Below are 14,219 nucleotides of genomic sequence, written 5' to 3'. Positions count from 1 at the left end.
ATACATGGTGCAAATAGATGACTGGGCTGCCCTATCCCATACAGTCTGCCAGGCACTGCGAGAAAGAGGCGATTTGAGGGTGGTAGCCCATTTTTCCATGTAAGCACGATGTGGGGTCTCTCCCTCTGCAATTGTGGCCAGAAGGCGGTAGATAAGAGAGATCAGACCTCTCGTCCCTGTGCCCAGTCTGCACAAGCGCTCAAATGGGGTAGGAAGTGACACCCTAAGCGAACCAAAAGTGGTGCTCACATAGTGACGAACCTGGAGGTAGTGGAGTCCCTCCATCGCCGGTAATTTCGATTGGTCCTGAAGTTGCGCAAAGAGCCTCAATGTCAGAGTAGAGGCGTCTACAATGTCCGCCAGATGGAAGAGACCCAACGACAACCAGACCCATGGGGGCGGTCAAGCTAGAGGGAATAGCTGGGTTGTAGAGAAAGGAGATCATAGAGGAGTGCTGAGAAGCTAAGGAAAACCGTCGGTGGCAGGTGTCCTATATGTGTTTGGTAAAGGCCATAGGCCCCAGGAGGGGAGTGTGGGGAGCTACGGGGGCCCTCTGCCATAGCAGGGTGTTTGGATGAACCGGGGCAATCCAGGGTTTTTCGATTTCTACCCATTTGGTGTATGCCTGTTGGGATGCCCAAAAAGGAATGATATGCAAATGAGAAGCCCAGTAATAATGTATGATATTATGGACCAATATGCCGCCTCTATCTGTGGCCGCGAAAATAACCTTACGGGGGATGCGGGGACGTTTACCTTGCCATATAAAGTTAAGAACGGCCTGTTGGAGGAGGAGTAGTTCTGACATAGGGATTCGTACTGGGAGCGTCTCAAAGTAATAAAGCAATTTTAGGAGGAGGGACATCTTCACCGCTGCTATGCGGTCTAGCAATAATATGTATAGGGGTTTCCATTTTGTGAGGAGGGACTTAAGTTCCCGGCAGAGGGGAGGGAAGTTACTGGAGTACAATGAGGCATACGTAGGAGTAATATGAACCCCTAGGTACTTCAGTGTGGGGTACGACCATCAATAGGAGAAATTGCTCTGGAGCAATGTTAGATCACTGGTGGGTAGAAGGATAGTTAGGGCTTCTGACTTAGGAGCATTGACCTTGTATCCCAAAAGGTCGCCGTAGTGAATTAAGGCTTTTTGTAGGTTTGGTAGTGTTATGTGGGGATTGGTCAGGGTGAGGAGGACATCGTCCGCATAAAGGTAGATCTTAAATTCCCTGTCCTGTACTTTAAGTCCCTGAATGTCGGGGTTCAGTCGTATGTGTGCTGCAAGGGGTTCTATACACAATGCAAAAATAAGCGGTGAGAGCGGGCAGCCCTGACATGTACCATTAGAAATATTGAACGGAATAGAGGAGCTAAAGGGCAACTTGACAAGCGCCGAAGGGGCAGAGTAGAGGGTGAAAATGGCTTGCAGAAAGGGTCCTGCGATACCGAAGATTCGGAAGGTTTCGAATAAAAAGGACCAATCAAGTTGGTCGAAGGCCTTTTCTGCCTCAAGGCTCAAAATAACTGTGGGGGTTGAGGTACGCATCGCCACATCAATTAGGTCAACAACCAGGCGAGTGTTATCTCCGCCTTGTCCATGGGGGATAAACCCCAACTGGTCCTTGTGGACCAGGCTGGGGAGCCCCATATTCAGGCGAGTGGCGAGAATACAGGTGAAAATTTTCAGGTCTGCGTTTAGGAAGGGCGATCGGTCTATAGTTAGCGTAGTCCTGAGGGTCTTTACCCGTCTTGTGGATGACTACAATATAGGATGACAGCATAGATGGCGGGATTGGAGAACCCAGTAGAAATGAGTTGAGTAAGGCCAGGAGATGGGGGGAGAGTTCTGATTCAATCGTTTTGTAGTACAGGTCTGTGAACCCGTCAGGTCCCGGAGATCTGCCTAGGAGGAGAGTTTTAATCACATCTCTGAGTTCCTCGGCTGATATGGGGCTATTCAGAGAGGCTACTTTCTTCAGAGAGAGCTTGGGCAATTTACAAGAGGCTTAGTAATTCCGTATGCGGGGAAGTGGGGGGGTGTTTGTTGGCAAGATTATACAATTTAGAGTATTAATCATGAAACCATCGAGCAATCGCGTCAAGGTGGTATTGGGGACAGCCAGTGTCTTTCCCCGCCTGGGGAGCACAATTAGAGGCAGCATCCCATAATTGACGGGCCAAGATAGTGTGGGCTTTATTTCCTTTTTCGTAATATCACTGTTTGGAGTAAAGCAGCATGGGTTCCACAGTATGCATGGAGGCATCTTTTAGTTTAGTGCGGGCCCCCACAAGCTCCCGGAGAAGGGAAAGACTCAGCCTATGGCTTAGTTGGGTTTGTAGCACAGTAATTTGTCGTAAGTTCCCGAACCCGGAGTGTTCTGGGGTTTTTTAAGTCGCGAGGCCAGTGCAATACATTGGCACCGAACTACCGCCTTTTCTCTAAACTTTTTAATGCACATGTCCAACTGTTCAATGTTTCAGTACTTTTTGCACAACTTGCTGTTCTCTAACAAGGAGCTTAACGGCAAAATTCACAACAGGTGTTTGATCCATGAATTGCCCAATAATTTTCCTGGTTCAATTAGAATTGGTATTTAAAAAGGCCTCCTCATCATGCTGTTCACATTTTTACATCATGAGACCAAGACGACACCTAACAATTGATCAACAGTACCTCGCCATTGCAAGGCTTCAAGCAGGATGTTCTCAGACGGAAGTGGCCACTGTGCTTAGAGTGTTACAGAGTGTCATCAACAGGTTGCAACGGAGATACAGAGCGACTGGAAAAGTCACAAAAAAGGCATAGAAGTGTACGTCCTTTGGCCACATCCCACACTGATGACCGCTTCATTGTGAACAATGCCCTGCGGAACCAGATGATGAATGCCACAGTGAACTGAGGGCTGCCCCTTAAAGAAGATTGTGATGCCATGCCTCAGCAGACAATAAGTCGACTTGTCAATAGCATGAGACGTCGTTGTCAAGCTGTAATTGATGCTCAAGGCAACATGACAAGTTATTGAGACACTGACATTTTTGTGGGGGTATACCGACCACTGCTGTTGGCTCTTGTTTCAATAAATTGTTTGAGATGAGTAAATCATTATTGTATGCGTCTAATTAAATTACTTAAATGCCCTACTTTCATTATATAATATCGCGTGAACATTTTTCCATAAATTTCACCCGAAAGCCAAATATCCCTAACTTTTTGTAAGTAGTGTATATCAGAAGAGTAAATTAAATCCTTGACTTTTGTTACTTAACCTCTGGCATGAAAAGTCCCTATTGCGTCTGAACTCTCTATAAGATGTCACATATTTGGTTGTTTTGTTCTTTTCTAAGTGATCATTATACATTCTTTACCTTGTAGGACAAAACAGGTTGAGCAGCTTCCCTGAGAAAATACACGGAACCTATGTAAATGAATGGTATCTTCCTTTTACATGTATTATCTGTAAACATACAGAATATTGCTCTGTGAAATGAAATGTGGAGTAAACAGAAGCTGACAATGTCAATTATGAGGTTACAAGTCCCTGTCCAAAAAATAAAGTCACTAGGTATACTGGTGGAAAAAGCAAGCTGTGGCTGTTTAAAGGGACTGTGGTTTCTACTCTACATAGTATCTGTCAACTGCAGTCCACAAGATTGCAGTGTATTGCTTTGGACTGCAGCGGTGCCTATATAGTAAAATCAGTAGTGCACCTTCTTTCCCCCAACTTTTGTGTTGGGGAGAGTCAATATCAATGTCGGACTGGGGTCATTATGGCCCACCTACTAAAATACTGCTGGCTGACAATGTGGCAGCAGCAGTAAGATGATACAGGATGATTATGGGGCCCCTACATTGACACTGAGAGGGCAGGTCCCTGGGGAAGAGGACACAGGCTAGCCTGACTCTGTACTTAGAAATCATCTTAGCCACCTGGGTAATTCACCTGTTCACCTCTGGGTCAGTCCGAGCCTAGTCAGTATGCCGCCATACACATTCTATTGTGACGAGCTGATTCTGCCGATATCAGCGGCTTTAGTCATTTGATCTAATGTGTATGTGCACAGTGGTGATCGATCACTTTGTGAGATAAATACAGCCTGTTAAACCAGTACATTTTAATCAATGGAATTTACTGTAAATGGGTGGCCTCTATATTTCTATTAAAGAGACTATCCGGCTCAAAAGCTGTACTGCAGTTGTGAGATTGTCACTACTGGGTATAATCTTTACTCTTATATAGATGGCCCTTTGCCCCTATTTTCACAACTGGTTGTTTTTTTTTTAGCTAGTTAGCAGCTCCCCTCCCCTAAGACTTCCCTCCATGATACCTTTATAACAGGTCAGTGACAAGCTCAGTCCCCTGGAGCTCACAGGACAAGGCGACAATGGACAGGAAAATGCAAGAGCAGAAGGTATTGTACTCCATACGTACATAGTACTGTTAAAGCGAAAGCTACAAGAGTGTGTGTGCAACAGTAATATATATGTGTGTGTGTATTAGTAATGTATATATGTGTATGTGTGTGTGTAATAGTATTGTATACATGTGTGTGCTATAGTAATGTATTTATAATATGTAAGTGTGTAGTAGTAATGTACTGGTATATATATATATATATATGTACAATTGTATGTATATATACAGTATCTGTGTGTGGTAGTAATGTGTGTGTGTATATATATATATATATATATATATATATATATATATATTACACATTAATGGCAAATACATCTATATTTTAATGTCTATACTTCTAAAAACTCTAAAACCAAATTGCATTTAGATCCTAAGCAACGCCTGCTACTGAAGTGCTTCTATAGTCCACTCTCTCTAAGTACATACATAGCTAATATTGTAGAAGTACAGGAGCAGAAGCTACAACCATGGCACCTTTTATCAATGTAAATGCTTAGTGCAGGCCCATTATTGGAGGTGCATAATTCATAGTTTGATAGACCTGTTTTATATTAACTATGGTGTCAAATACTGTAATATCCACCACCCTGTATCAGGAATAATAGCACACCACAAAGTAAAAGTATCTAATATAATATATGTTTTACTATCACCACCATCATCATCTACCCTCAACAGAATAAGATTTTTTTTTTTTTTTATAACAAATCCCTCTGTTTGGTTGACATAAAAAAAAAATCTGCCCCCTTGTGTGGCTCTGTGTTATTATGGGCACATTTTGCAACTATTTATTTGCAGGGATAACCCATGCACCTATGAACAATGCAGTCATTCTGTAGGCAAACAATAAGGCACCCCACCACCCAGATGTCCCTGTATCTCTGCTGCAGACATTTAATTATATTCGCTGTGTAATGGTAATAACCTCTAAAGTTAGGCAAATCAGAAAATGAAGGTTTCTCGTCATGCTGAGTGCTAGACGTTTGCATTTTCACACTGACTTGTAGCACAATGTTTACTCATGCATATCTATACGAGTACTGTATATTTGCAATGTAAATCCCTCCAGACTCCAGTGAGTCGAATGAGCAATGTTTATTTCATCTTAACTTTATAAGGGCTGCTATCAGTAAAAGTGACGAAATTCACCAAGCCCAGGAAAAGTATGAGATATTTAATTGACTTGCATAATACTACTATATAGGCACACGTTTAACAGGAGAGAGGCACCTGTATAACACTGACCCCTGCTCTGAACAGCTGCCAGGCCTCTGGCGCACATTTCCCTGGATAAGCACTATTTCTAATGACACAAGCAGGTTTATGACCCAGCAGACTTCCACACACACAGCTGCACTCTCCGGGTTATACTATGTATTGGCTCACTCATGAACTGTGTATATCTGTGCTAGTAGCTTTCATTCCGAAAAACTCAACCTATCATAATATAGAAGGCATATAAACACCTATCATCCCCGAAAAGAAGACCCCGCCACACATCACTTATAAAAACATGAAAAAATCTTTATTAATTCATAATCATTTTAAAATCCCATACACAGTATGAGACCGCACCAGCTGTCATGAAAGAATGTTAAAGCGGAACAAATCAAACCTACTAAGGGCTCATGCACACAAACGTATTTTGTTTCAGTGCCCATTCCGTTTTTTTGGGCGGATAGGAGGCGGACCCATTCGTTTCAACGGGTCTGCAATAAATGTGTATGTCTATTCCGTAGCCCCCGCAAAAAAACATAGAACATGTCCTATTCTTGTCCGTTTTGCGGACAAGGATAGGCATTGTTACAATGGGTCTGCAAATAAAAAACAGATGCAATGCAGATGTCTCACGGACGTCATCTGTATTTTTTGCAGATCCGTGTTTTGCGTACTGCAGTATACATACGGTCGTGTGCATGAGCCCTAACAGTGATTGTATGACCCAGTCAGCCTCCAGGCCTCTCACTGCTATAACCCCAGAGGTCTCGATATATAGTAGAAAGCAAAAATAGCCATTCACAGAGGCACCCGTGTTCAACCCCATATAATACACGGATTAGCCATGTAATAATGAGCTAATCCAAATGGGCAATCTAACATGCACATATAAAATGATAAAAAATCATTAAACATGGGCCTAAGGTGCCAGAAGGAGCAACAATACAGATCTGGAAGGTAGCAGCCATACCCCAATGGGCGTTTTGTCTGACTTCTTCCTGGGGGCAACTAAAGACGAAACGCATTTTGGGATACGGCTGCTACCTCCACAGTGTGTATTGTTGCCCCTTCTGGCATCTTAGGCCCATGTTTAATGAATTTCAATCATTATATGTGCATGGTAGATTGCCCATTTGGGTTAACTCACGCATCATATCTGCGTTCAGGAAAAATCACAGCACGTTCTATATTCTGTGTTTTTCCCGCAGCCCTGGTTCCATAGAAGTGAATGGGGCTTTTGTGAAAATCGGAATGCATCTAGATGCAATGTGTTTTTTACTGATTCATCTTCAGGTTTTTTTTTCACGCACGTGAAAAAACGCATTGACAAACTGATTTGCACCCGGGCAGAAAAATGGAAACACTGAACGCAATCGCAGACAAAACTGACTGAACTTGCCTGCAAAACCAGCAGGTTTTTTTCCGTATAGCTCGTGTGAAAGAGGCCCAAGAAAAGCAACACGGACCTGTAGTTTCTGCTGGTTTCCATTATTTTGGAGAGTATGAGGAATTTTTAATATCTAGAGAACTGATGTGTCAAATTTGAAGAAGTAGCAAATCCTGCTTTCAATGATAATGTCAGCTTTAGGGAAAGTGATGAGAATGATATTAATACGAGTATAAGACCAGTTTTGATCATTCTTGTAGTTCGGATATCACTCCAACAGCTCTTGCTTGCTTAGTAGAATAAGGATGGAGTTTGTGAGCACATATCATCAAATTCTGGCTTCAAATAGGTGAAAATAGAGCTTTGTGACTGTGGACTGAAAGGATTGGTCAAAATAGTGACAACTACTGTGGGTGTCATTTTAAAGTGTCAAGAGGAGTTGTCATTTATAAAATAAGTGATAAGGAAGGGGTCTTTACTTGTACAGGTAACATGGTTAGTTACTTTGCCTTTAAGTATCGCGTAATTTTAATTCACTCAATGCACTGGCAATGATCAGGAATAAACAGCTTGTTCCCAATTGTGTGTCTGCAGAAGAGTTGAATTTATATGGTGCAATCATCCCCTCTACAAACAATAGTGACTGTGATTGTTCATTCTTTTTTGGCAGCTCAATTATGTTTATAAAGCACAAACTGCTGTCCACAAAGAATTATTTTATGTGCCAAATAAAAGATGGGATTACGTGATGGACAAGTGTTTGATAGTTGATTGATCGGCAGCACATTTACATTGGACAGCACATTCATATAGACAACAATCTGCTGCCCTCAAACAATGATGTGATCACCCCACAGATGAGTGTTCGCTTGTTTGTTGGGTGATCAGCAGCATCTATATATAGGGCAATTATCGGGAACGAGCATATGAATACCCATTCCCAATAATTACCCTGTTCCAAAGGGCGTTTACTGTACATCTCTAAAGTAAAGGTAATCTCCTGATATGGTGCTGTCTTTCTTTTATCCTACTAGATTACAATACAGGAGGAAACTCAGGTGGGACTCTGGAACTCAGGACCCTATTCTTCCTTGAATAGTATTAAAATAGGGTCTGATTGTTATCTAAGTCACAGTTATAGACAATCTAACTAAACTAATAACACACAAACAGTTGTACTGCTCATGGTTTTTATTAAGCACAAACATTCACAATGCAGGGAGAAAAAGGACACCTTGAATTTAAAAACATTTACACAACATTGAGGAGGAATTTTGCACCATTCTTCCCTGCATATGTGTTTCAGTTCCTGATGAGCTTCAATGATTTTTGGACAGAAATGGCTTTCTTTTGGTGTCTTTATAAGGACACTATTCTTGTTTAGTGTTTTTCTAATAGTGAACACATGAACATATATTTTTGCAATTTTTACAGACTTCTGTATGTCTTTTGCTAATACTCTAGAGTCCTTTCAAACCTCTTTCATGATTGAGAAATAAATGGATCCTTACAGGATGACCACACCTAGGGAGAGTAGCAACAGTCCAGAATTTTCTCCATTGGTAGATAATTTGTCTAACCATGCATTGATGTACATCCAACATTTAGCAATTCTTTTTTAGTCTTTTTGGGCCTCATGCATCTCTTTAACATGTGTTCTGAAAGTTATTTGCATCATTGCATAGTTCAACAATTATTTTTGGTAAGGAAATATTTATCAGAAACTAGGCATTGTGTGCCTATATTTAAAGTGTAAAGCACAACCCACACTTACAATATCATGCCCTTAATTGTAAAATCTTATGCCAAATAGCTGTTGGTAAGGTAATTAAATGGGAGATTCGCTGTGAGATGTATGAGATAGCCAAGATGATTGTCTATAAAATTATGGTAGTCTCACTTTGAAAACTGTAGTGGATGGTGAGATATGGAGCCTGAAAGTCAAAGGTTCAAAACATTGTTACCCTTTTGATCATCAATGTAGGGCCAGAGATATGGAATAAAGACAATGGGGGTTATTTATTATTCTGAAATACGCCTATATTAGGCGTATTTTAGGTGCAGATTGCGGTGCACCAGTTAGTTGTGCCTCAATTTTGCGTCTTTTTCCCGCTCACGCCAGGTTTTAAAAACATGGGCAAGGTGTGGGCGGGGAAAGGGACGGGCCGGCAGGCCCATCTTAGTCATCATTTTCTATGTCTGTTTTGGGCGTAGAAAATGGTCTAAATGTAAGACAGCTAGGAAGCTGGCTTACATTTAGACTGGCGAAGGGATTATTAAGACTGGAGTCTAAAACGCTGGTCTTTATAAATGACCACCAATATGTTCTAACAATACATATGTCAATGTTGACAAAACAAAAATTATAATGAAATTAGGTAAATGATTGCTACCAGGTTTGCTGTAACTGGGAGAAAGTTGTGGGGCTCAGGAAATGCTATAGTAGTGATTCTTGGTATAACTGGGGTAATATGCATTACAGATACAGTCCTGATCAAAAGTTTAAGACCACTTGAAAAATGGCAAAAAATCATATTTAGCATGGCTGGATCTTAACAAGGTTCCAAGTAGAGCTTCAACATGCAACAAGAAGAAATGAGAGTGAGACAAAACATTTTTTGAGCATTCAATTTAATGAAAACAACGAATAAACTGAAACAGGCTGTTTTTCAGCTGATCAAAATTTTAGGACCACATGCCCTGTGCAAAGATGTGGATTTATTGTCATTTTCTGTCAGGTAGTCACACGTTGTGATGTCAAAGGCAAAAAAACTCTCCCTTTTTGAACATGGTCGGGTTGTTGAACGGCATAAGCAGGGTCTCTCACAGCGCGCCATCGCTGCTGAGGTGGGACACTGTAAGATAGTCATTTGGAATTTCTTAAATGAGGGTTATGGAACAAAAAAGTCAAGTGGAAGACCCAAAAAAATGTCCTTAGCACTGAGCCGGAGGATCCAATTGGCTGTCCGTCAAGACAATGGACGATCCTCGACCCAAATTAAGGCCCTTACTGGTGCTGACTGCAGCCCCATAACCATCAGACGGCATCTGAGACTGAAGGGCTTCAAAAACAAAAAACGTCTTCAAAGACCTCGTCTCCTTGAATGCCACAGAACTGCTCGTTTGGACTTTGCAAGAGAGCTCCAAACATGGGACATTCAAAGGTGGAAGAAAGTTTTATTCTCTGATGAGAAAAAATTTAACCTTGATGGTCCTGATGGTTTCCAACGTTACTGGCATGACAAGCAGATCCCACCTGAGATGTTTTCTATGCGCCACAGTGGAGGTGGCGCCATAATGGTCTGGGGTGATTTTTCCTTCAGTGGAACAATGGAGCTTCAGGAAGTGCAGGGGCGTCAAACGGCCGCTGGCTATGTCCAGATGTTGCAGAGAGCATTCCTCATGACTGAGGGCCCTCGTCTGTGTGGTAACGACTGGGTTTTTCAACGGGACAACTCTACAGTACACAATGACCACAGGACAAGGGACTTCTTCCAGGAGAATAACATCACTCTTTTGGCCCATCCTGCGTGTTCCCCTGATCTAAATCCAATTGAGAACCTTTGGGGATGGATGGCAAGGGAAGTTTACAAAAATGGACAACAGTTCCAGACAGTAGATGGCCTTCGTGCGGCCGTCTTCACCACTTGGAGAAATGTTCCCACTCACCTCATGGAAACGCTTGCATCAAGCATGCCAAAACGAATTTTGGAAGTGATAAACAATAACGGCGGAGCTACTCCTTACTGAGTTCATGTTTGGAAGTTGGATTTCTGTTTTCGGGGGGTTTAGGGGTTTCTTGGAGGTGTGGTCCTAAACTTTTGATCACCTGAAAAACAGCCTGTTTCAGTTTATTCGTTGTTTTCATTAAATTAAATGCTCAAAAAATGTTTTGTCTCACTCCTATTTCTTCTTATTGCATGTTGAAGCTCTACTTGGAACCTTGTTAAGATCCAGCCATGCTAAATATGATTTTTTGCCATTCTTCAAGTGGTCTTAAACTTTTGATCAGGACTGTACATCTAAATCTAGCTATGTGCCAGCTTACCTTTTCATTCCTAGAAGATCAGGGTCCAGTCTGCTGCAGATTTAGCAGAGGTTCTCTGCACACATGCTTTCGAGCCGTGTGTCTGAGGTATATGTTGGGATGATTTTGTGGTGTATACCTCCGCAGAAAGGCTATGATGTATGCCACTGTTTAAAAAGAAAGAATATCCCATGGCACTTAAAAGTTTTGAGGAGGGTCCAATGGGACTGCTTCTTACTGCTGAGGATGGTCCAATGGGACTGAAATATCCGATACTAATCAAGTGACTGTACTAACACGTTATATTGTATTTTCATTGTTTACACTTGGATGAACTTTCTCTGAATAAAACACTTTTAATACTTGCTTGGATCTAGTGTATGTGGCAGCTAAAATTTATATTGCCATACATGCATGGTATGGCGCATGCTTTATTTTGGGTTCTGGAGCAAGGTTGAGGCAGGGTCACATTAATATTAGGTGGCATCTCCCATTCCTGCGATACAGGCTGCCACTCTGGTCATAGGAATCATACAGATGCTGGATATCCTCCTGTGGTATGTCACTCCAATCTCTTTTAACTTGGACCCGTAGTTCATCCAAGGTGGTTGTTGGCTGCTGTGCATTGGAGATCTGTCACCCCAGCTTGGGCAGAGTGTGGACACGTGTTATCTTGTTGAAACACCATATTTCAAAAAAGGCAGTAGGACTAGTTCCATGATGTTCTGGACATACTGAAGGCTGGTCAATGTTCCCTGTACAAGTACCAGATGGGAACGATCATGGTGCCCCACATCATGACACCTGGTATTGGTCCTTTTTCTCTGCACTATGCATGACGGCAGTAGGTGCTCTCCAGCCCATCTGTGAACTATGATGTAGCCATCAATGGCGAACAGTAGTGTCAGTGATGACAGCAGGTTCTGCCTTGGTACTAATGATGGCTGCATCACAGTGATTCCATCCTTAAACTCAATATTTTGCAATTGTTAACTTTTAATCATTTTTAATTATAGTGAGGATCTCAATACTAGAGAAAAACACTTTATTGGGGACAAAACTGAACAGAACAGAACGGAATGCTCCAAAATGCATTCCGTTCCGTTTGGTTGCTTTCCCATACTGGAGAGCAAACCGCAACAAGCTGTGGTTTTCTTTCCATCATGGGATGCGGAGCAAAAGTCAATGGTGCCGGATCCGTTTTCTCTGACGCAATAGAAAACGGATCCGTCCTCCATTGACTTATAATGGTGTTCATGACATATCCATCATTGCTATTTTAAAGATAATACAACCAGAACCATTCATTATGGATGCAGATGGTTGTATTATCAGAAACTGAACCATTTTTGCTGATCCCTGCTGGATCCAGCAAAAACACTAGTGCGAAAGTAGCATAAGTTTGATTGTTTATGATCAAGTGTTTGGCCTCAGTAAGATCTTTGTTTGCATTGCGCAGTTCTGGTACAAGGTACAAGGGTTGGATCAAAACAAAGGACATACAATGTACATCTTTGTCTCTGGACAGTAGATCGTTCTGTGTAAACAGAGTTACGCCGTGCAAAAACAATGAATCTATATAGGGACGAGCAATCACAGTAGCGATCAATCATCTTCATACAATGGAGATAATGGTTGCATGTAAATGTAGCTCTCATCTTCTCTAACAAGAAAGCAATTATTGGGAATAAATGTTTCATTCCCGATAATTGGCTTGTGTAATGGGGGCCTTTTAAGGGGTTGTGTCACTTCAGAAAATGGCATTTATTATGCAGAGAAAGTCAATACAAGCCACTTACTAATGTATTGTTATTATCTATATTGCTTCCTTTCCTGGCTTGATTCATTTTTCCATTGCATTATACACTGCTTGTTTCCATGGTTACAACCACCCTGTAATCCATCAGCGGTGGCTGTGCTTGCACACTATAGGAAAAAGTACCTACCTCTCTGGTGGTCAGGACCACGGGAGTGCACATAGGCTGGTGCACGGCCACCGCGGATGGATTGCAGGGTGGTCATAACCATGGAAACGAGTAGTGTATGAATCCAGCCAGAAAATAAAGCAATATGGATAATAACAATACATTAGTAAGTGTTTTTATCTACCTGATAAATGTTATTTGCTGAAGTAACAAATCCCCTTTAAGGAAATTAGCAATTGATTAAACAATGTGTAACCAATGCTGCTATGTCTGTTCTTTATCACTTCTAGAACCTGACGGGAACCCTAATTTTTGCTGTGTTCACGGCTGTGCTGGGATCTCTACAATATGGATATGGTATTGGAGTTATCAATGCACCACAAAAGGTAAGGCATAATAGTCTTATTCTAAGGCCTCATGCACACGACCGTAGTTTCGGTCTGCATCCAATCTGCATTTTTTGTAGATTTGATGCAGACCCGTTCATTTCAATTGGGGCCGCAAAAGATGCAGACAGCACACCTTATACTGTCCGCATTCCCTTTGTCCCCACAAAAAAAAAAAATAGAACTTGTCCTACTCTTGTACTTTTGCAGACAAGAATAGGCATTTGAAACATACTGTGGGACTTGCGGAAGGGAAAATGCGGGATGCACACGGCGAGTATCTGTACTTTGCTGGTCCACAATTTGTGGACAGCAAAACGGATAGGGTCGTGTGCATAATTCCTAATGGTAACCACAAGGTCAGTGTACGGCTTCTCCAAATACATAGTGGCCCGAAAAAAGGTGAATAAGCCTCAACTTCAATATCATCATCAAAAGCGGTGGCTCAAGTTTGCAAAAAAAGTAATTACAGTGGAAAGTAGAAGATTGGAAACTGGTGATTTGGAGCCATGAGACGAAAGTCAATAGACTGGGATCTGATGGGTACTAATGGGTCTGGAAGAAACAAGGGAAAAGGGGGCTAACGGATTGAGAAATTGAAGGAACTGTCAATATCAGTGGAGGAAGCCTGATGACATGGGGTTGTTTCACAGCCAAAAGCATTGGATACTTGTGTAGAATCGATAGTGGTAATATTTTAGAACATTTTATATGACAGTGATGATGCCAATGGTAATCAGGTTACTGCTGTCATTATCTCTCCTCCAACAACACAGAGACAGTTAGAATCTGGTCGCTATAAGTAACATTCAAAAATAATTCTCTTTGCTTTTGAATATTTCACATTTTCCTTTTAAC

At 41.8% G+C, this 14,219-nt stretch overlaps 1 protein-coding gene across 1 annotated transcript in view; it reads left to right on the top strand.

Annotated features, from left to right (window-relative positions):
- Positions 1-4,316: 4,316 nt before the first annotated feature.
- The window catches only part of SLC2A2 (solute carrier family 2 member 2), a 55,417-nt gene continuing 45,514 nt past the window's right edge, over positions 4,317-14,219 (top strand). The window contains exons 1-2 of the mRNA XM_040428226.1: positions 4,317-4,410; positions 13,266-13,361. Coding sequence (XP_040284160.1) covers positions 4,384-4,410; positions 13,266-13,361 — 123 coding nt within the window. The 5' untranslated portion in view covers positions 4,317-4,383. The remainder of the gene's footprint in view (positions 4,411-13,265; positions 13,362-14,219) is intronic.

This window comes from Bufo bufo, chromosome 4 (genome assembly GCF_905171765.1).
Source record: "Bufo bufo chromosome 4, aBufBuf1.1, whole genome shotgun sequence".
Taxonomy (NCBI): Eukaryota; Metazoa; Chordata; class Amphibia; order Anura; family Bufonidae; genus Bufo; species Bufo bufo.
This window is presented reverse-complemented; position numbering and strand designations above follow the sequence as displayed.